Source organism: Castor canadensis, chromosome X (genome assembly GCF_047511655.1).
Source record: "Castor canadensis chromosome X, mCasCan1.hap1v2, whole genome shotgun sequence".
Lineage (NCBI taxonomy): Eukaryota > Metazoa > Chordata > Mammalia > Rodentia > Castoridae > Castor > Castor canadensis.
Window position 1 is genome coordinate 82,854,420 of NC_133405.1, and position 23,047 is coordinate 82,877,466.

The window sequence follows — 23,047 nt, forward strand, 5'->3', positions numbered from 1 at the left end:
CTCTGATTCTTGTGGAGGGGTGACTTTTTTACCACTGAGTGGATGCGAAAGTCCCAACTTTTCACAAGGGAGACCTCATAGGGGAGAATGAGAGCACTGTTGCTTCCAGGTGGGATTGGAAATGTAGGCCTTCCATATTGTCTCCATTGACGAGTGCACATGGCTGGGCCTCTTTACCTATTCCATCCTTTCTCTTCTCTGGCACCACATGAATAAGGCTGTTGAGAGGAGTGGAAGTCCAGTGGGAATCATGAGGGTGGAAGTTCAGGCTTGCCCGTTAGTCTTTGCTGGTGTGGATGTGGGTGCAGGTGCCCCTACATTTCTTTCTCTAGTTTTGGCTGCGGTGAAGTGGTTATTGTCTAAACATTTTCTGTCTTACTAGATTAATCCTTTCTTAGCTCTTTGACTAGAGAGAACAGGCTTTTGTTGGGGATTTGTTTTGTCTGAGCCTGTTAATGTTTTTTGTTGTTGTCGTTTCTGACTTCTTCAACTCAAAGAGTATATGAGGCAAAGAGAAAATTCATGTCATTCTCAGAATCTTCTTTTGTCTGTTTTATATACAATGTCTAGGATTTTAGCTAAAATAGCAAAAGGAATAGGGTAAAGTATATCTAGTCCATCTTTCCTTCTCTTATTTTAAATAAACAGAAATACTAGACACATTCCCTTGCTCTCAGTTACATGGTTTAAAGAAATAAAATACTGTGGTCTAAAATGAATCAAAGCAATGACAATTTAGGCAAATCAATACGTCCATGCTGAAAGAGGGATCGTTTGGATTTTGATAGCTTGATAGCCATGGTCTCATGCAGTCTACTTGCTGTAATCAAGAGGACCCTTTCAGATGCTACAGAAGGGATGACAGTCCTTGTGAGCATCAGGCCCCATTGCGTAGGTTTGTTTTTATGGCCTGAAGTACAGAGAAACCAGCTTTGCAAATGTAGAGCTGTACTGCTTGTCTTTTGTGCTAAGGAAACCATAACTATTGTAACATAGAATGTCATAAATGGCAGACCATTCCCTCTGTCACACCCTAGTCCCTACCTCCCAGCTCCTGCTTCCCTTCCCATACCCCACATCCTCTCTTTCTGCTTTACCACACCTCATTCCTCCTCCCCTTTCCAAGCCTTCAGAGGCCACAGGTGATAGCAGTTTCCATGGTCATCAGTGTCCTTGTTAATTTAAAGTTTAATGGTCCCTAAGTGTCTGGACAGGGTTCGTAGCCTGCATCAGAGGGAGGTTTTCAGTGAGCTGGAGGCCTGTTGAGAAATTGTCAGATGTAAACTATTATATCCAAGTCGTCCTCATTTGGCACATACACTCTGAAGAGCAGAGGTGTGAGGACGTCATCCCATCCTGTCCTGGGCATCTGGAGAGTCACCATCTTCCCAGAATGTGTGGGCAAGGAATTCTATCCCTGGACTGTAGGTGCTGGAATGTGAGTCGGGAGGTCCAGCAGTTGAGCAACAGGGAGCCAACCTCCTGGAAAGCTTTTGAATAAATCACTGAAGATTCGCTCTTTCCTCATCCTCCCCCTGTCTCTTAAGCCTCAGAGGCCATGAGTTTTCTGCTCAGCTCCGGCCTGGTTTCTGTACTGAACCCAACCTTGGTCCTGATCCCACTCTGACCTGCTTTGTTCATTCACTTATTCATTCAGCCACCATTTAGCAGCCATATATGTGCAGGGCATTGTCCTAGACACTGCAGATATGCAATGGGTAAAACAGAGAGAGATCCCTGACCTCCAGGAGCTTCCAACTAACTAGGAGAGGACATGAAAAGAGCTACGTGGCAAACTGAAGCTGACCCTTGCACAAGAGGGTCACAACCTTGCTCTGTTCCTCCCTCTGTTCCTCCTCACTGATAGACTACCTACTCAGAGAAGCTTCTCCTGTCCCCTTCCACATCTGCTAAGGGAGTAAATATGTCCCATAAGACAGTTTGAGATTCATTACTGTCACCAGTGGCATGAAGTTGGAGGTGAGGGGAGTCCTCATGAGGCTCCAAATCCTGGAGCCCTTTGGACACAGGAAGGGTACACACTGCTTGGCAGAGCAGAGCAGGCTTCTCCAGTCCTTATGTCATTAAGGCCCTGTCCTGCACCTTGGAAACAAGGCAGGTTCAGCCTCTCTTGCCCTGACCCCATCACTAATCTCCTGCTTTGTTTTCCATCCTGGATCATTCTTAGTCTGTCAAACGAGAGAAAGGGAAAAGTCGCCAGAATACTTAAGAGCCCTGCCCACCTGGCTTCAGAGGAGATGGTGGCATGAGGATGGGTGCCAGGCATGCAAGAAAAATCCCCCAGAATAATGAGGACTCGGGAGAATCTGAGTGAACCATTATGTGAGGGGGATGTGCTGGCCTGACCTCTGCAGCTGCTGAGAAATCCCCGGTGACATGCAGCCCTCCTGAGCCAATGTGTGGGGTCTTCCACACTGTGACTCCCAGTGTGCCAATTGCTTTGACCATGTGATTCTGGGTCATAGGATCCCAAATTTAGCAAATAACATATTTAAATTCATATTAACAGAACTCTGTTAAATAAGAATTTCACATGAATAGCAAATACTGTTTTAGTAACGCAGTAATGTTTACATATGTCCCAAATACTGCACAGGACATACTTACATAAAAACATTATTCCTTGTTTATCTGAAATTCAAATTTAACTGGCCTCCTGTACTTATCTGGTAACCCCACCTAGATGCAGTAAAAACTGCTGTGTGAGGGAAGGGTTGGTTTTATTTTTGTCTTTCAGGGCTTAGGGTAGAACCAGCGGGGGTGAGCCTCGGTCAGAAAGCTATCCACTGGGTGGCTTGGAATTAGAAAACTCTGAAAGCCCTTCCAATTCTGGGAACACAGAGATTCTAGAGTATTCCAAAGCTCACACTGTTATTGACTCTTGAATCTTTGACACTTTTTCTCCAAGAAAGAAGAAGAACCCAGGGCAGGTTCAGTTGAACTTTGGCTTTTATTCAGTATTCCACACTACCCTTCCCACTCCTCTCTTAATGATTGTGACAGCAGCGATCTACAGGTGGACATCATTTTACAGGTCACAAAGTGACTGGCCATCTGTTATAACTCATTATCATCTCCTCTTTACAAGCAAGGAAACCAAACTCGGAGATTTGCCCAGTGCCATCCAGGCCAGGCCTCCATCCATGCAGGCATTTTTATAACAAATGCTGGTGTTTATCGTGTGGCCTGTGTTAGGGGACGGGCTACGAGAGCAGGAAGACCCAGAGTCACCCTGAGAGTCCCTCTACCGGAATGGGAGGTGGGGAGGTAGGGGTCAACTGCATAGAGAGGTGGGAACCACACAGTTCCTTAGGGCCAAGCTTGACACGAATGAGGCCCCCTCAGGTGGCTCTGTGGGGTGAGAGAGTGGCCACTCAGTACCCAGAAACAGCTATTCCTCTCAGCAAGTCTCCACTTGCTGCCTTGGCACTGCTCCTGGGACCCTGTGCCGTGGGCGCTTGGCCCACAGCCCACCCCCAGCTGGGCTGAGGCAGCTTCTCCATCTCCTTGGCAGGAAAAGTGCGGATTTTTTCCCTGCCAGGCTCCCACAGGGACTTGCAGGGGGTGGGAGGAAGGAGAGAATGTTCATCTTCCTCTGCCCTGCCCCCAGCTCCAACCCCTTTATCAAACTCAATCCTTCGTGGACTCTCAGTTACAACCAGATCAGAAGAGGGCTGATGCTGTTTCAACAGGGCCTCCTGTCAAGTCCAGAGCCCACTGCACCCCCTCACTGCTCACCTGCCACTGGAGCAAGCCTCTGGAAATCCAGGGTCGATAGTATACTTCAGAAACCAACACCCCTGTCCACTAGGGGCCAAATCAGAATCTTGGCCATCACCTGCACCTGTACACCAAGTCCCTAGGCTAGTCCCTAGACTCTTCCCTACCTGCCTGAGCCTTTTTGTAATTTAATTTTTTTATCAGCATAAATTAACTGTACAAAGGGGTTTCATTGTGATATTTACAATATGCATGCAATGTACGTTGATCAAATTCACTGCATGTATATTACTCTTTTTTTAATGACTGAACCTTTTCTGCCCCTTTTTCTGTGCTCAGTGTCAAGGAAAATGGAGTTTTGTTACCTCAGAAAGTTTTCCTAACAAGCTAGGCACATGGTGGTACACTCCTATAATCCCAGCAGTAGGGAGGCTGAGGCAGGAGGACGGCAAGTTTAAGGCTAGCCTGGATACATAGTGAGACCTTGTCGCAAAATAAGTTTCTCTAACAGGGATCTGGATCCTATCTCAAGCAATAAAGTACTCTAATGGGGAAACACCTGGACCAGCAGGTCTTTCTGTTTGGCAAAGGTCCCCATGAGCCATTTTGGGGACTTAGATCATGAGCCACTAATCTGTGTGGAGGTGGAACTGACCCTGTAAGTAGGTGATGGGGAGGAAAAGGGTAAGCCATGTGTCAATCACAGGAGCACCTGGACCGTGGCGGCTATGTGCCTGAAAGTTGGCCTCATTTTGCATCTGGCACAAGTCACCCTCCCTGCTCAGAAGCTGACCTCACCTCCTCAGTGCCCATAGGATTAAGGCCAGACTCTGTGTCCCGAGGTCCAGACTTGGAGATTGGCCCTGCTACTCTCCTCTGCCTCACTTCCTGTGAGCCCCTTCACAGATCCACCATTCCAGCTGAGGGGAAAGGCGTCCAGGGTTGGGTGGGGCCACGGTGGGTCCTCAAGTGACCCTTTCACTGACACACCACACACAGTTGGGCCTCAGAAGCAGAGAGGTTCACTCCAGGCCTTCATGCACACTTTTCTATCCAGGTGCGCAAGGGCATGTCACAATCACAGCCAAGGCAAGCTCAAGTGGGTAAGAGTGCAGGTGGGTAGGCAGCTGGAAGGACTTGGACAAGCAGAGGTGGTGTGTGGCCCTTCGAGGAGGAGAGGTGTGTTGGGGGCGGAGACAGGGCAGTGGCAGGAGAAAAGAGCCTGGACAGAGGGAGCATCATGAGCTACTGAGCACTCAGGGGCAGGCAACCGGGCAGCACTTATCTGGAGCCTCTGGGATCCTGGACATGATGTCCTTGCCCTCCAAGAAGGAGATTAAGGCCGCCCTGGAGGTCTTTGCTATTTTCCAGTGGGCTCTCAGTGTCTTCCTGATCAGTGAGTGTTCTGGCTATCCTAGAATGACCATCCTATCCCCTGGGGTTGAAGGATCTTGGGTTTGTGGGATGTTCAGTGCTTGCATTGGGGTTGTCTCAGGCAAAGCAGGACAGTAGGTCACCTTGACCTGGGGCTTCACCCACTTGGGCGTGGTATTTGTGCGATTTGCGAGTGAGCTCGTGGGCATGTGTGTGTGCATACAGGTATGTGTCTATGCAGTGGTGTGAACTTGGGCGTGTGCACGCAAGTGTCTTGCTGCAGGTGTGTGTGGGGAGCTGTTCTGAGTGTGCTTTGAGGCGTGGCAGGTATGTTAGAGGATGATGGGAAGCAGGTCCACTGAGGCCAGCTGAGGACAAGGGCTTGACTCCAACTTCAGGGACTCAAGCAGAGCACAGAGTGACACAGTTGACCTGGTGGTGGAGGAGGCTTTAGAAACCCGTCGGCCAGAGGAATTCAACCATTCAGCCATCCAGGTTTTCAGTGTTCCAACACTTTGTACCCCAAACACTTTGAGAGCCTTACTTACACTGTGACCACTGGACTGCTCCATTGTGTTTTAGATTCTGACACAAGCCATCCCTGTGGGAGGGGTCCTGGAAACACTCTTGCCTGTCGGTGGTTCACTTGAGTACTGGCATGAATTAAATGATCTTGTAAGGTATCTGCAAATGAAGAATGTAGTTAGGACCTGGGAACTTGGGGGTGGCACAGGGGCATGCCAATGAATAGGAAGGGTGGACATTCATTACTCAACTTACCACCAGTTAGAGGCCTGGGAATAGGGGGCTTAGAGGCCTGCTTTGGGTGGGTACCTGGGCTCCCAATACTGAAAAGAGCAGTGTTTTTTTTTGTGGTACTGGGATTTGAACTCAGGGCCTACACCTTGAGTCATGCCACCAGCCTTTTTGTCGGTGTGCGATGGGTATTTTCGAGGTAGGATCTCATAGAACTATTTGCCCAGGCTGGTTTTGATCCGTGATCCTCCTGGTCTCTGCCTCCTGAGTAGCTAGGATTGCAGGCGTGAGCCACCAGCGCCCGACTAGAACAGTGTTTTTAATCTAGGAATCATGGTGGTCAGAGCTGGAAGAGGCAAGAGAAGGGAACTCGTGTGTGCTAGGTACTGACTTTCAGCAGGTGTTTTCACATGTTTATTTCATTTTTAGCCTATGACAATCTTATGAGGTAGGAGCGATTACTATTACTGTGCATGACAATTCATGTGATAGCTAGCACTCGAGTAACCTTTATTGCCCCTTTTTATACCAGGCACTGTGCTAAGCAGCAGATGTGGCTAACACTGTCCACTGTACAGATGAGGAAGCTAGAGTTCCTGTAGTAGAAATGATCTAAGATCACATGACCAGGAAGCGGAGGAGCTGGGCTGGGAGTTGAGCTCACCTGGGTCTAAGTCCTGTCTATGAGTCCTCTCTTTTTAAAGTTTTTATTATCATATTATTGTTGAACTGGGGGTACATTGTGACATTTACAAAAGTGCATACAAACTATCATAGTTGAATTCACCCCTCCCTCATTCTCCTTTCTCTCCTATCCCCTCATTCCTGGAATAGTTCCAGCAGGGCTCACTTTTCCATTTTCATACATGAGTACATTAGCATTTCCACCACTTTCACCCTCCTGCACCCTTTCCTTATATTTCCCCCCGCCAACTGGTACCAACCCCCCAGACAGGACCGTTTTACCTTCTTGTTCTCCATTTTTAAAAAAAGGTGGTTTTGTTTGTTCAAGATAGCTATGCAGTGAGTTTCCTTGTGACGTTTCCATGTATATATGTATCAGAACCCAAACTGGTTAATAAAGCAGAGTCCCCAAGGCCTAAGAACTGACACGGCATTGGGGATGAAGAATGACTACTATTTGAAGGCCATCTTGGGCCAGAACCCAAGGGGTCTGGAGCATTTAAGCTAGCACCTGTCTCACTCCTCACAGGTAACCACTCTTAGTGGGGATTTTTTTGGTGTGCATGTAGCCAGAAATGATGGAGATTATATATGTATATAGCACATACATGCACACACATAGGCACACATGTACATATAGACAAGAAGCATACATATAATATGGGTGTTGAAAACACAGTTTTGGTGCCAGACTACCTGTGTTCAAATTTCAGCTCTACGACTTATTATCTGTGCGATCATTAGCGAGTTATTTATGCTCTCTATGTCTTATTTTCCCCATTTGTAAAATGGGTGTACTTATGGTGTAGTAACTAGGATAGTGTAGATTTACCAGAATAACAAAGTAACCCCGAAATCTCAGTGGCTTAAGTCATAAAATGTTTATTTCTTGAATTTTTTTCGACAGCACTGGGGGGTTGAACTCAGGACCTTACACTTGCCAGGCAGGCACTTTTACCACTGAGTCACTCCACCAGCAAAATGTTTAATTCCTGTTCATGCTAAAGCCCAAACAGGTGGGTGGACTCTCTGCTCACTGTGAACACTACTGTTTGGGCTGATGGAACCCAAACTGCAAAATGTGACACTGCAAAATGTGGCTTCAGAAGCCACTACAGCATGGGAAGGAAGCATGCAGAGAACTCTTACGTGGTCCTTACTACTTCCAATGAACAATGAATCGTAGTCTTATTTTCATCTTTTTCTGAGCGAGATTGAGCAACTTTTCATACGTTCATCAGCAATTGGTATTTCTTTTTCTGTTAACTGCCTATTCATGACTTTTGTCCATTTTTCTATTGAGTTTAAGTTGATGCTCAAAGGGCACATAGGAAATGGATGAAGAAGGGATATCACTGGGGGCAGAGAGTGGGCCACCCATGAAAAGGCCAGGATGAATGGGAGCATCCAGCACATTCAAGGGGCTGCCAGTCGTTAAGTGGGATGGGAGTGAGAGGCACAGACTTGGTACTTGATACAAGTTTATTGAATGAATGAATGAATGAATGAGAGAGGGCAGGGGAGAAGATTGTGAAAACCATGGAAAGGAGTTTGGCCTTGTTCCTGAGGGCAATGCGGAGCCAGGATGGGGTCTGGCAAAGAGTGATGGCATCGGATTTGTGTACCTGAGACAGCACAGCAACTCGATTACAGGAACATAGGAGCGGGAGTGATGATACTGGGTGGAGGTGATTTGCACTAGTCTAGTAGTGACGGCGATGAGGACAGAAGAGGAATCAAGAAATCAGAGTGGAATTTAGATGATGATTAGAAGATGCCATGGAGAGGAAGGGAGCAAGCCAGGCTGAGGGTTTAGGTTCCAGTGTGAACTGGCAGAGAGGCGGGTGGAGCAGAGAAGAGAGCAGGAGGTGGGTGGCTGGAAAGGGGTGGGCGCAGGAGGGAAGCTGCCCCAGGGGACTCTCAATTAGCTTGGCTCTGGGGTATTCTGAGAGGTAATGTGGGGCAGGCAGGACAGCTACAGGCTCTGGTGGCAGGAGATGTGCCACCTACCTTACCAGATTATATGGGGAGGGTGGGCTAAATGGCCCTTGGTATTCTCCCAGCTTTTCTCTCGAGGAATGGCGTGGTATCTGTTTGGACCCTAAAGGCCTTGAGAGAAGATGCTCACAATAAATCTGTGAGGATAGGGTAGATCCTGGAATTTGAATTCACATTTTGCTGATGAGGAACTAAGGTTCAGCAATGTCTCTGATCGCACTCATGGCAGATCCAAGATTCATCACATGGTAGGGTGCTTCTCATTTGGCCATTCACAAGACATCTCCAACACTGCCTGGGTTTGAACAAAGTTTAAGGGAAACTGGAAGGCGTCCTCTAGCCTAGATCCATATGTCTCTTTAACTTGCAAAGAAGTCAATAGTTTTATATGGCTCATCTCAAGAGCCTACAACTGCTAGCCTTTGCTCTATCCTTACTTCTGTCCATCAGAGGCAGTCATTTTCAATTTTGTCAGCTTTTTTTCTGGTATTTACTTCAATATTTCTAAATTTTACTATTTGGAATTTCTAACTATTTTCTGATGTAACAATTTTAATTTTTTAATGTAACAATTTTAGATGCTGTATATTGACTTCCTAATGTAGAAGATGAGAATCTGGCACTATACAATATTGCTAGAACTTCATCTCCCAGCCTCCCAAAATTGTTATAGGTTTTGGTTAAATGCCTGACTGTACGACTAAGAAATATTATTCACATTGGGTGATTTAGTGTGCCCACATTACATTTCCTTTCTTGTGTGACTTCTTGTTTTCCCTGGAATCAATAATTGATTCATTTAAAATTTGTTATCTATTAGACATGTATTAGTTACCGCTAACTCATCACCAAACTTTCAACAGATTTAATCTTTCAATATGTGCAGCACTGCTGAAGTCCAGTGTCTTTCTGTTACAATCTGCCCTTGTGTATAGCTGTTACTTTCAGGGTCCCTGAGGCAACTTGGGTGCAAAATTTGAGAAGGTGCTGACTGTCAGGGGTATGCACATCCATAAGATTGAGTGTCTCCTTAAACTTTATGTCCTAAGGGCATTGTTCACTTCTTCCCAGCCTTGGTCCCGCTCACTTTCCTTCTTAATTGGATCTCTTTTTCTTCTGGATCTTTTTCCTTTCTCTTTCTTGGCTTATATACTCATTTTGGTGAAGGACATCCTTTAGTAGTTTTCTGAGAAAGTGACATGGAAGACAAAGTATCCGAGGCTATGTATGTCTGAAATTGTATTCTACTCTTATACTTGACTAATAATTTGGCTGCATATAGAAAATCTTAGCTGTGTCTCAGACAAGCACAGGTGCTTCTTGAATTACCATGGGGTCATGTCCACATAAACCCATCAGAAGTTGAAAATATCATGAATCAAAAATGCATTTAATACATCTAACCTTCTGAACATCATAATTAGCAACACAGTACACTGTAGGGTATTGGTTGTTTATCTCATGATCGTGTAACTGTGAGTTGTGGTTCACTGAAATTGCCCAGCATGAGAAAAGATTGTACCACATATTATTAGCCCAGGAAAAGATCAAAATTCTAAGTCTAAAGTTCAGTTAATATTGTATCCAAATCGTCTTTGCACCATCACAGAGCTGAAACATACAAGTCAAACCACTGTAAGTTGGGAATTGTCTGTATTTGAATCTAGAATCTCTTTGGTTCAGTTAGCAGAGAATAATCCTCCCACCGTCCAGTTGTGCAGCAGAAGAGAGGGGGACCTGAGCTTATAGCTAATTACTTAGCAGAAATTAAACCAATCCTGATTTTTGAGCCCATTCCTCATTCCTGCCTTTTGTGACATCTGGTCCCTCCAAATTCTACATCTTTCCTACATACTTCAGGGAAGCAGGCTTGCTTCTTGTAGGCATCCCCCTTGCAGGTGACTAGATTTCAACTTTCTTTGTTCTAAGTCAGTTACCTCCTCCACCACCTACTTAGAGCATGCAAATGTTTTGCTAATACTTCTCATCCACCATTGGCACCTAATTTTCTTTCCCCTTGTGGGTCTATATTTTTTAAAACATTTTTTGGCGGTACTGGGGTTGAACTCGGGGCCTTGCACTTGTTAGGCTGGTGCTCTACCACTTGAGCCATGCTTCCAGCCTTAAAAATTTTTTAATAATAATTTTTATGGGGCTCCAGCAAGAAGTCAAGACAAAAACTTGTGCTCAATCTGTTATGTCCAATTAAAAGTGTTTTCTGTCTACTCCGACCTCTATTTTGATCCACTTTCCTACACAATCTTACTCAAAGCTGCTTTAAAAACTAAGTGCGGTAATAATTCCAAGTGAATGTGGCTGCCTATGATTCATGCCAGTAACTCTTTCCTAGTACCCTAACCTACAGCATTCGTATGTTATTGGAGCTGAATGCAGCCCAGTATCTTCTTCTAGTCTGGTTCATATTTTCCTGTTTCTCGTTTGCCGTCTTGTGTGCTCCCAACCTGGATAAAGGTGTTTCTTCACTTTCCCTGGCATCTCCTCCACTGATGCTTCCCAGTGAAGATGTGGAGGGGAAAACTGTGAGATGGAGGAAAATTGTTCCAGGACTCACAATTTCTGGTGGCCATAGTGGCTCCCTGCCGATGAACACACTGTGGACAGAGCCTGGAGCAGTGCTGGGGCAGGTCCTGGGGGTTGTTGTGTGAGGCACAGTTGGGGAGGAAGACCCCTTGTTTTCTAGATCTGAGTCAGGTTCTTAAGGACAGAGAGAAGGGGAACTGGGGACGTGAGCACGTGCTAGGGTAAGTAAGTGAGAGCATTGAGTGGGTCTGGGTGGGAGTGCATGGGAAGTTGGGGAGGACAGAAATTGGGAAGGAGGGTACGTGCGAGGGACTGTTCACAATTCGTTAACTCTGGGTTGGGCTCCCTCCAGCACTCACTGTGATCTTTGTCAACCTCTACCTGGTGGTGTTCACACCATACTGGCCTTTGACTGTGCTCATTCTCACCTGGCTGGCTTTTGACTGGAAGACCCCTGAGCGAGGTAAGGGCTGTGTTGCCACATGCCACATGGTCTTCCCTCTTTTCTCCTTCTAATCTTAAGAGGTTCTAGCCAAATCCCAGGCAGCCTTTCAGCCTGTCCCTCTTTGTGCCAGAGAAGTAGAGGGAAAGTTCCTGCTAAGGAGGAGAGGGCTAAGGGATGCCCTGACCTGTCCACCCTGGTTGTCACTTAAGAGGCTAGGAAAAATCAGGGGGTGAGAGCACAGTGTGGCAGGCCCAAAAGAGTCCAGAAGAGAACTTGGCTACATTGTCTCTGCTTTCAGGTGGTCGCCGGTTCACCTTTGTCAGGCGGTGGTGCCTATGGAAACACTACTGCAATTACTTCCCAATCAAGGTAAGTAACCCTGAGCTCCAGGTGGACCCCAGCTAGCCTCAATTCTGATGCAAGCAGTTGGGGCAGGGTGAGGGTGGAGGAAACCCTGCATATCGGGGTCTGTAAGAGTGATGTCCCTTGGAGTTGTGTACAACTCAATCTGCATGGCCAGAGCTTGCAGCCCTTTCCCTTCCCAGGTCTCTGACCAAAAGAGGAATCCACTTGCTTGGTAACAGCTCTCCTGACTGCACTTTCCCTCTACAACTTTTAAAGACTTGTGATATTTCCCCTAACCACAACTACATCCTTGCCTGCCACCCTCATGGGCTCATGTCCCATGCATGCTTTGGCCACTTTGCGACTGATGCCTCAGGCTCCTCCAAGATCTTTCCTGGCATGACTCCTTATATGCTCACACTAGGAGCCTTTTCTGGTTACCTTTTCTCAGAGACTATGTAATGTCTACAGGTGAATTGGCTCCTAGAGCATAAAACCAAAAAATGGTTTTCAAGGGAGGGGGTGGGTGGGTGAGAGCAAGGCCAACTCTATGACCCAGTCTGGTCCTGAATAGCTACCCTAGGCTCACCAGCTGGAAAGGAGGTTCCTTGCTCTTCCCCTCCTTTGAAGAGGGAGAGAGAGAGAGGGAGGGAGGAAGGCTAGAGGGACTGGGAAGTGGCCAATGACCTCTTGGTTTCTTCTGCCCACCAGGGGCCTGCTCTGTGAGCCAATCCTCCATGGACTTTCTGCTTACCCATAAGGGCACAGGCAATATGCTCATTGTGGTGGTTGGTGGCCTGGCTGAGTGCAGATACAGCCTGCCAGGCTCTTCTACCCTGGTTTTGAAGAACCGGTGTGGCTTTGTACGCATGGCCCTTCACCATGGGTAAGGCCGGCTCTGGTCCAGAGGTGGGGTGGCAGGGAGATCCAAAAGCCCAGCATGGAAGGAGGAGGGGGTTTTGAGGAAGTGGTATCTAAGGATGGAACAAGAAGTACACAACCCATTGTTGTTAACTAAAACTATCATAAACATATACAGATTTTATTTGTCAATTACAAATAAAGAAAAGGAAAAAGAGACAGGAGAAAGCCACCTCTGGGGTCGAGTAAGTTGGAGTCAGGTCCTAGAGGTATTTCTGCTTGTGAAGAAAAGGTAGTGGGCCAGCCCTCAGTCTGCGCTATCTCATGCTGGCCTCTCATCTGGGCTAGTCACTCTTTAAAGGGCACTGGCTACACACCGCTCAGAGGGAGTCAAGCTTAGCGTGTCGGGTAAAGGGAAAGAAGTCAAATGAGATGGGCCCCTGGGCTCTACAGTGATTCAGACCTAGTCATTCCCAGGAGTGGCTGGGCTTGCTTCCTTAGTGTCCCCACAGGTAGCCTGGCCTAGGCCATAGGGTGCCCACACTCAGTCTGGACCTCCATATAGCTGAACTGGGGCTGCAGAGCCTGTGGGAAGATCCAGGGATCACTGGTGGTCACATGTCTGGGCATTAAAGGACATTCTTTCCCTCTGCAGGGTGGCTCTAATCCCTGCCTATGTCTTTGGGGAGACGGATCTCTACAACCAACATATTTTCACTCCGGGGGCTTGGTCAATTGCTTCCAGAAGTTGTTCCAGCGTGTAGTACACATCTACCCTTGTGCTTTCTATGGGCGTGGCTTCACCAAGAACTCCTGGGGCCTTCTGCCCCATTCTAGACCTGTAACCACCATTGGTGAGTGGGCCCTTCTTCTGGCAGCCTCAGAGGCAGGGAGGCTTGCTAGGTTGAGTGGTGGGCTGGGGGTGAAGGTGGGGAGCAGCTGGGCTTGAGGCCTGGGGCCTGTGCTGAGGAGTGAGCTATTCTCATGTTTTTCCCTTTTCCTTCTCTGTCTCCCCTGGCAGTCAGGGAGCCTCTACCACTGCCGAAGATTGAGAACCCAAGCCAGGAGATGGTGGCTAAATACCATGCGCTGTATATTGATGCCCTACGCAAGCTGTTTGATCAGCACAAGACCAAGTTTGGCATCTCAGAGACCAAGGAGCTGGTGATAGTTTGACAGACATCCCCAGCAGCCTCATGGCCTAGCTGGAAGGTGTGGATTGGTAAAAACACGACAAAAATCACCTCTGGGGCTCCTGCTCCTGATTTGACCAGTCCTCATCTGGAGGAGGGGATGTCCATTTTATTGTTTGTCACACTTGTCTTTCTACTTCAATCTTCTTTCTCCTTTTAGCTTGTTTCTTTTTCCTTGGGGCTATGTGGACATAGTCCCAAGAGGCAAAGAAGACCCTAGGACAGAGGTGCACTGAAGACTTTCTCATGAGGGCACCAGCATTGAGGGAAACAATGTATAGAACAAAGAACTCATCTTCTGATACTGCACAGGCCCCAACTAGTCTGGAGAGTCCAACATCCCCATGCACGCCAGTTCTCTAGCTTACAAACAGTGCCATCTCCTGGCATCAATACTCTTGGAGGACTGGGTGACAGGAGAGTCAGTGGGCTGACCTCTAACCCATGTGACTTTGGGGCTGATTAGTCACCTCTAAGCCTGTTTCCTCAGCTGTAAAATGGGACTAATATTTCCCCCCTGCTTACCTTACCTCAATGGCTGTTGGGTGGATCCAGTGCTATTGGATGTGAGTGAACTTAGTAAACTCAGAGCTAGGCAAAATTATTGTCCTACAGTCATTTAACCTAGTCCCTGAGCAAACAATGCCCCAAAGTTCATGGCATCTCAACTTTTAAAAGAAAGTGTAGGATCTTGTGTTGAAAGTTTAAGTAACTGACAGCCCCTTAACCCATGCCCACTTTCCAATGGTCAGGCTCAGAGGTTGACTCTCTCTTGCCCCACCCCAGAAACTTGCTTGTACTTTCCTATAATTCTGCCTTTTGAGAGTCATGTGAGGTGGTCTGGGGCAAAGAGACTTTGTGGGATGTTCTGACAGGAAACTCAGTCTGTCTTCCTTCTGTTACTCATTCCAAAATAGGTGTCTTGGTTCTTCCCCTAACTCATGTGTGGCATCATTTGCAAAGAAGTGTTCAAGGCAATTTCTAGAATGGGGGAGAAAAAGCACTTTATTTGCAAAGAATAAACCATTAATTTACACAAACTTACATCCCAATTTATATACATTATATATAGTTTATATACACAGTATCTCACACTGGATGCTGACCCCCAAAAGCAGCAATGGGTCTGCTCCAGGCCATCCTTACAACAAAGCCCCCCCCACCCAGCTGGAAGGTCTTTGAATAAAGAAATGAATGTCACACCCCCACCCCTCCTGGAGAGAGCCCTGAAATGGATTAAAAGAACAAATTGGGTTCCTTCTTGGTGCTAGGGGAGCCCCTAGGTAAGGATGGGATCTAAGGCAGCACTAGGGTGGCCTAAGGACTGCTTGTATCTGGGCCAGTCTAGAGCCTTCCAGTCCAGAGGCAGGAACTGAGTGAATGCCTTGGAAGGAAGCAGAGTTCTGATGAAGACCACAGCTACTCTTACTGCCTGGCCAGGTTCCTGAAGGGAGCCCAGCACTTCCAGCTTAAGTCTGTGGGTGGATGAAAGAAGGGGACCCCGTGGGAGAAGGACTGCTTTACCCCTTTCCTCTGTTGAGTCTGGAGGTCATAGCTTGCTCACCATTTGGGCAGGCCACCTTCCCTCTCTGGACATCAGTTTCCACATGAGTAACACAGGGTGGAATATTGGCTTGGGCTGTATTTCCTCTAAGGGCCTTTTTAGCTCTAAGTTTTTCCGAATCTATTTGAATTCACTAAAAGTTACATAAAACACAAGCACTCACACGTGGATAAAAGTCTTTGTTTACTCCAGGGTTCCTAGCCCTTTCCTGTTAAACAAAAGAGATTGGCTCAGGATGGATGAAAGGGGAACTAAGGCAAATACTACATTTTCCAGGAAACCAGTAGCTGAGCAGCATCCAGCAGCTGCCTTTTGTGCCATCTTGGCTGTTGAAGCCCAAGCAGCTGGCAGAGGCCCCTGCCTTGCAATTCTCCTTCAAACCTCTGTCATCTGCTATGCACAAATGTCCTTGTCCCATTCTCTATGCTTACCTTGGCCCTCTTATAAACTCACATCAGTGTAATTCCAAGCTGTAAATCTATGTTCACATTCTCTTGCCAGTAAACTGCTCTACCACCTCGCCATGACTACGCCACAACAGGCTCCCCACTACCTACTGCTTCCTTCCCCAGTCTTCCACCTCTAGGCTCCTTGTGAGGGTTCACAATGAATGAGGGCCCAGTGGGATGCCTATTTCCCTCTAATTCCCTCCATGTTTGCTGGATGGGATGGGAGTGAGAATGTCAGGGGCACAATTAGGAAGCTCTTCCTCCTCTCTTCCTCATACTAATTTGATTTTAGAATCAGTCCTCTCAGGCATTCCCTCTACCCCCAAGTGACCTTGGCAGTATCAAAGTCTCTGTGGAGAGACAAGGAGTCACTCTTCATAGCTGTGGGAAGCAGGCCAGTTCCTGGAAGTTGTGTCTAGGATAATGAAAGGAAGACTTATCCATGAGGCAATGAAAATGGGTACTGCTGGGTTTCTTCCGTGGCCCTCAAGGATGTTGGTTCCATATTATCATTTTTATCCATTCTCTATAGATTGCAAATTCCACACAGTGCTGTGGTATAAGGAAATAGCTTGGGACTCTGACCTGGATAAAGCCCCAGGTCTGTGACTTAAACTGGGTAAGCCTTTAGTAAAAGCACGTCACCTTTTTGAACCTCACCTAAACAATGGCATTTATTATCTCCTTAAATAAAAAGGAAGTACCATCCAAACATTAAGGAGAGGTTTTGCCAGTTTCTGCTACAACTGCAGACTGTTTAAGGCCCTTCATAGGAGCCAGGCACATGCATAAACTTTGCCTTACTTTGGGTTGAAAGGCTGTCATCAGAATCAGACAATGGAGGCCTGGCTCACCACCTCTTGCCCTGACCCTTGAAGAGTCCAACAGTGTGGCTGTTTAACAAAGGGAAGGCACAGCTGAGAAATAAATACCTGTTGTTCTTGCTGTACAAGGGAACTCATTCCCTATCTCCTCAAAAGGAAACATGTCAGGAACAAGAGAGTAGATTGTACAAGGCTGACCCTCTCAGCTTTGGGCTGTACCTAGCAACCTAGAGCCAGGCGTGGCCCAGGCAATTAGAAACAGCATATGACCTGGCAGGAAGCTTGGGATTGGGGAGAAGGTGCCTTTGGACCTGAGCTAGAGGACAGATCCCTGCCCAATGATTAGACACTGGCTTCTCCTGAGCCTGGCTTTAGGGAAATGGTATGGGCCTCTATGGTGGCTGGTGACTATGCTCTGTCGTGGCTTTCCAAAGACAGACTGGGTCAATAGGCCATCAGCTGCTGTCCTAAGGCCTGACCTAATGATCACTTGGGTTGAAGCAATCTTGAACAAAACTCTCCTGTCCTGTTCCCACCTCTTGCCCTTTCTAGGCCAGGTAGAAAAGCTCTCCTTTGATGATGCCCAGGGAAGTCTAGGCTTTGGGACTTTGGAAGGCTATTGTGGCAGCTGCCTGTTGAGAGTCAAATATTTGAACTCAGAGGGATTTTTTAAGATCATGCATTCCAACCCCTTGCTCCAAGATACAATTCAATTAGAATTAGATGAATACTACTTGTGGTGCTTAATAAATCTTAATAAATGGAAAAAAATCTCTCTGTATCTAGGTAAGCTAAAGAATACCCCAGACTCACACGAGCACAGGTCCCAGGTCAGGCACCTGTCTCACAAAGAGGTAGCCTCCATGGAGAAAGAAGACAGGAATTGTAGTCAGGCTGGAGAAGGCAGCAATTGGGAGGGGACCCCAGACAGTTTTCTGAGCATGGAGCACAGCTGTAAACAAAGTGAGAGATATGTGGCCCCCAGTATGGATTCAGGTTTTTCCCATAGGCATAATGGTTGCGGCCATTCCTGCAATGATTCCAAGGCAGAGAAAAGTTCCCGTCTCTAGAGCCCAGCATACTGCTACCATGTGGTTCTCTGCCTGAGTGGAAAGAGCTCTTTGACCTCTTGCAGGTCACAGTGCAGAGCAGCAAGAATGCTTCCACTGTCAAGGATGCCTGATTGGCAGATTTCTCCCTTGCTCCCCAGTCTTTGCCATAGTACCCTGTGTTGTCCTTCTCTGGTCCTTTCCTTAGGCTGCAACCTATTGCCACCCTCACCCTCACCCCGAGCCAAGAGAGGAGCAGCAGCCCCCTTTGGGTCAGATGGTTCCCCCACCCCAGAGTCTGGAGTGCACCTTTGCTTTCTCTGGCCTGCTGCCCTGGATCCTCAATTTAGTGCAACAATAAATCTGACAAGAGGTTCCTCCAGGTTGAAGAGTCATGCTGTAAGCCTGTTAACATGGAGCCTAAGAAGGTTCTGCTTCGTATAAACCCCAGGGCTCCATCAACTGTTCTGTTAACTCAGGGTCATTCTGGAAAGTTAAGCAGGCCTTGTCATTCTAGAGTCACTGGGGAATAAATAGCACTGGGGCATTTCTCTCTGTGGCTGCAATGCCAATATACCTTACTCCACAGCAGCACTTAGAAGTTCTGGGAGTCCCGGCTCCTAAACCTGGAGCAGGGACATGGGCAGGGGAAAATAGGGGAATCTAGGATGCAGGGGCTTCGCCCAGCCTAATGGCCCCAAAGAAGGTGGTGTGCTTGCTCATATTGATAGAGATGTCAGCATGCACCATCTTCACGGCGATCTTCTGCCGCGCCTTGAGGAGGCAGACACCCGCAGTATAGCAAGTGTTGTAGTTGGTCTTGCCTGTCTCAATGCTGCGGGTGCACTGCAGGAAGGGCTTCTCGTCCACCACCACCTCGTAGCTGGCAAAATCAGTGAAGTTGATGTAGTATACCTGGGTGAGAGGCAACGAGAAGGGATTGGGGAAGAGAGGAAAGAGAGGGTAGGGCCCTCCCCTGGTGAGCAGACAGAACCTTCTCAGATGAGCTGCCAGTATACCTTATGCAGGGGGCAGTGTCACCTGAAGGTGTGCTAGTTGGCCAACGGGAATGTCAGTGTGATAGGCTCATGTGATGTCCTTCCCCTACCTGTCTTACAAGAGTAGGCCTTTCACAAACTCTCTGAGAGCCAGATCTGTGCCTTATTTGTCCCTTCACCAGCCCCCCATCCCAGGCCTGGCATGAAGCACAGTGCTTTGCACACCTTAGATGCTCAATCAATGCCCCAGACATAAGCTAACTTCCAATTTCCAGCCCTAAGGACTATTTATGACTAAACTGAGAAGTCACTGATCCCCAGGGAGTCCACAGTAATGACTTGCCATATCCCCAGCACATTCACAGAAGTCCCCTCAGCTTGCCCTCCCCATGCCTAACTCCTTTCCCTGACAGTGCACCTCGGCCCTCTCCTTTGACAATTGAGGAAACAGATCCAGAGAGATGGAGAACTAGCCACCACAAATGAGATAATGGATTTGGAAGAGCAAACCCCAGGCCCCTAACTTTATTCTGTGGCAAGGAGGAAGTACAAAACTATGCTCAATGGCTTGATGTCATGGGAATTTTCCCAGCCTGCATGGGCTGCTCCCAATTCTCTCCTAGGTCCAGAAGATTAATTTTTTTCATCTGTCATTAACCTTAGTCATCACATCCCATCCCAAGCTTTGATTCTCCATTACCCCTAAGTGGAGCTCAGTCCATAAGACATTGGGTCATACACATGCCCCATTAGGGGTTAGGACCTTTCACCTGATGCTCTAAATCACTTTATGAAAGGTGACATTCTCCACAGGCTCTTTTGGTGGGAGCTGTGTATTCAGGTGCCATATGATTTCTAGGGTCAGGACCAAGCTATGCCAGGATGCTTGCTGTGTTTAGCAAATGCTTGTTAACCCACCTTCTCTGGCCACTCTCCTGTGAGACCCATCTGTTCGCTCCATAGTTCTTCTGTCCATCTGTCTGCTTGCTGCCACCCCGCCCCCAGAAGCCTCAACCTCGGGGCTCATCTACCTCTAGATCTAAAGAGATCTCCCAGTGGAGGCAAACAATGGGGGATGGAAATGGATGGGGCACTGGCAGGCCTGTGGGGAGTGGGCCCAGGGCAGGAAAAGGACAAAAGCAGAGGGAGAAAGGCCTGGGAGAATGATAGCAGGAAGGAGGCAAGAATAACAGAAACAGAAAGACAGAGACAAATGGGAGAAAGAGGAAGGAAAGAAAGTCAGAAATCTTTTTGAGGTGGAGAGAAAGTCCACAGGAGCACTATTCATTATAATACCCAAGCTGGCAGTGTTGTGGGGAAAGGTTCTCAGCTCTGGAACTGACTTTCAAAAACTATGCTGAGACCAAGTTCAAGTTTAACTGTGGAACCAAACAATCTAGAGGGGAAACAGGGCCTGGGGCCTTTCAGGAGGGAGTCGCACAGCAGGGTGTAAGAGGGGCCTCTTTTCACACTTTTTCAATATTTGGCTAGGGGAAAAAACCCGAAACAGGCCCCTTTTATTTTTCCACCTTTCAACTCCCTCTCAGTGCAAGGGAGCCCCCTCCCCCATGGGATGATCTTGGCTGGCTTCACAGTGCCCCTACGTGGCCTGCATCCGATCTGCATTCTGGATATAAGAAGAGTTAGGCCTAAGACCGTACTCACTTCTACCTGACTATAGATGAAGTAGGTGCCGTCCACCAGTACCTCCAGCTCCCCACTGCGGGGATGTAGCTTAAACACCTTGGGGTTCATAGTGATGCGAGACCAGTCATTGAGCACTCCACCTGAAAGATCTCAGTATGAGAGAAGGGCAGTCACTCAGTACATGTCAGAATAATCTGGGCAACAGAAATAAGAAATACCAAGTACACAATCCCCAAACCCATCCCAGGTGACCAGGAAGACTGGGAAGGCCAAGCTTTAAGAAGAGTGTTTAAAAGCAAGGAAGGTGTGCTGTTTGTAAAGTGGCTGCCAGGCCTGCCTCAGGGCCCCAGGGGTCTGTATATCTGTCTTCATCCCTCTTTTCCTGACTCTTTCATCTGCGGGGGGTTGTTAACCAACACCTTCTAGCTCGAATTGGGAGGTGAGGGTTGGGGTGGCAAGAGGAGAGTGTGTACATTGCCCTGTGTTCTTTGTTGTTATATGGCCTGCACAGGCAAAATTCAGACACTGAGTGGCAGGCTAGTTCTTATTATTCAATTTTGCTTTCCCAGCCATAGCTCCTAAATCCCTTTCAAGTCTCATAGGTTCATGGGTTTTTTTCCTTTTCCTTAAGGGACTCCTTTTTATGGCTCTCCACACCCGCTCCTTTCCTAAAAGCCTTCCTGGGGCCCCAAGCACTCAGCCCAGTGAACTATCTATCTGGGGAAGCTTTAGGGATCAGGAGTAATCACTCAGACTTTATGGTATCTGGAGCTACAGACCACCAGTACCAGGCCCCATATGTGAGAAGGATCTTTATGAGAGTGAGGGGCAGACTGTCAGGTTGCAGTAGACTAGCAAGGAGGACAGGGGAGGGTGCCTGGCAGCTGAGGCATCCATGGCAAAGCATCTCTTTCTAACTCCTACCCCAGAAGGGGCCAGCGTGTAAGGGTGGGGAAAAACTTCCCTTTTCACCCTGCAGAAAGGTTGATGTTCTTCTCCATTATGAGAGGAGGGACCCAAGCTCATTGGGCCTTTCCCCTTCTTCACCCAAGAAAAATTAGGTTTTTTTTGGGGGGGGGGTGGAATTTGTGTTTTAACTCAGGGCTTCATGCTTGCAAAGCAGGCGCTCTACTACTTGAGTCACACCTCCAGTCCAAAATTGTTTTTAACATCCATCCTTTGTCAGTCTCAGAAAGCCTGCCTCTGAGGTGTGAAGAAAGAGGCCTTCTGGAAAAGAAGGCTGTCTTTCCTCAAGCTGATCAGTAGATGAGACAGGAGTTAGGAGATGACCTGGCTCCACCCCTTCAATGGACTGCTCTGCCTGATGTTCTCCCACCTCTGAACCCCTCACTTCTTCTTCTGGTGGACAGCATAAACTATTATTAGAGATTGGCCCAGAGGGACTGGAAGGAGTCTTGCTGTATGGCAGTGGGAGTAAGATCAGGAGCTTTTGGCACAGAATAAACATGGAGGCCACCACTCTAGGCACCCAAACAAATCTATTTCCTGTCTGTCCCAGTCCTCCCTGGGGTCCAAAGCACCTGGTCTCCAGAAGGACCACTTGGATTTTTTCCTTCTACCGCATTCTGCTCCTATTTACATTTCTGAGATTATTAAGTCAGGTATCCAGGTTGCGGAGAGGGCAGTAACTAAGGAAACTCAGGACTGACTGGCCTCTTACAAACTATCCCCATGTAACAGGTTTCTTAACCTTCATTTACTGTTTCTGCTCACCACCCCTCCCTTCCAAGCTCTGTAAACATCTGGCATCTTGGCTAGCTTTCTGCTTCCCAAGGCTCCTGGGGGTTCATGCATTTTAGGCTTTGGGCACCCTGGGGACTGGACATTATTTCAAAGTGCTATTCTCTAATGAATGTTCATGTCTCTTTGGGGAAGAAAATGAACTTAATCATTCACTAGAGTGTACATACACATCACTGAAGTAGCAAAGCACAGTGGAAAGAGACAGATGTAATTTTGATCCTCAGCTCCTAAACCTAACTATGAAATCTTGGGCCAGTTAATTAACCTCTCTGAGCTTCAGTTTCTTACCTACATCATAAGGTAGTTGTGAGGGTCAAATGAAGTAAAAGGCAAAGAAAGTGTGTTGGAAACTCTAAAGTACCATACGAACATAAAGCAGTATGATTTATTATGGTATTATCCAATCTCTCTGGGACTCTGTTTCCCCATCTCTTAAATGCAGGATTACATTAAATCAGTATTTCTCAACCTCATGAGACATGTTCTCACCTTTGGTAGACACTAGCATCTTATACCAACTGGAGATTATAACATCTCCACCCCTGAGAAAAGTGCCTCTCTACCAATTTTCTGTGTAGTCACCAGAATTTAATTTTATGTGGTTTTATTTTCTGTAATTTGTATTGTGAAAATGCTTATTAATCTACACATATCTCCATGGTGACCCTGATATCGCCTCCCTCCCCTTCAAGAATACCTAGGTAGATAATGTCTCAAGTCCCCATTAGCTACCTCATCAGTAGATTCCAAATGCAATTTGGATGTAAGCAACTGGTCTTGGTGCAAGCAGTTACTCAGGACAGCCAGTAGAGGG

The 23,047-nt window shown here is 47.3% G+C and overlaps 2 protein-coding genes across 8 annotated transcripts in view; one reads left to right on the forward strand and one right to left on the reverse strand.

Annotated features, from left to right (window-relative positions):
- The first annotated feature begins 4,969 nt into the window (after window positions 1-4,969).
- Window positions 4,970-14,966, forward strand: Awat2 (acyl-CoA wax alcohol acyltransferase 2). Its single transcript, XM_020152353.2, is given in 9 exon segments — window positions 4,970-5,137; window positions 11,447-11,557; window positions 11,838-11,912; window positions 12,156-12,311; window positions 12,314-12,355; window positions 12,596-12,770; window positions 13,401-13,465; window positions 13,468-13,599; window positions 13,767-14,966. Coding segments are annotated over 9 exon segments (999 nt in total). The 5' UTR covers window positions 4,970-5,049; the 3' UTR covers window positions 13,922-14,966.
- Eda (ectodysplasin A) overlaps window positions 14,917-23,047 on the reverse strand; it is a 367,747-nt gene continuing 359,616 nt past the window's right edge. Inside the window, exons 7-8 of one of the 7 annotated variants that reach the window (XM_074062327.1) lie at window positions 20,494-20,609; window positions 14,917-18,739 (exon numbers count right to left, since the gene is read on the reverse strand). In XM_074062327.1, coding sequence (XP_073918428.1) covers window positions 18,488-18,739; window positions 20,494-20,609 — 368 coding nt within the window. In that variant the 3' untranslated portion in view covers window positions 14,917-18,487. Of the gene's footprint in view, window positions 18,740-18,762; window positions 19,978-20,487; window positions 20,619-23,047 lie in introns of those variants that run through there. The other 6 variants (XM_074062326.1, XM_074062328.1, XM_074062324.1 and 3 more) reach the window with 6 other exon arrangements.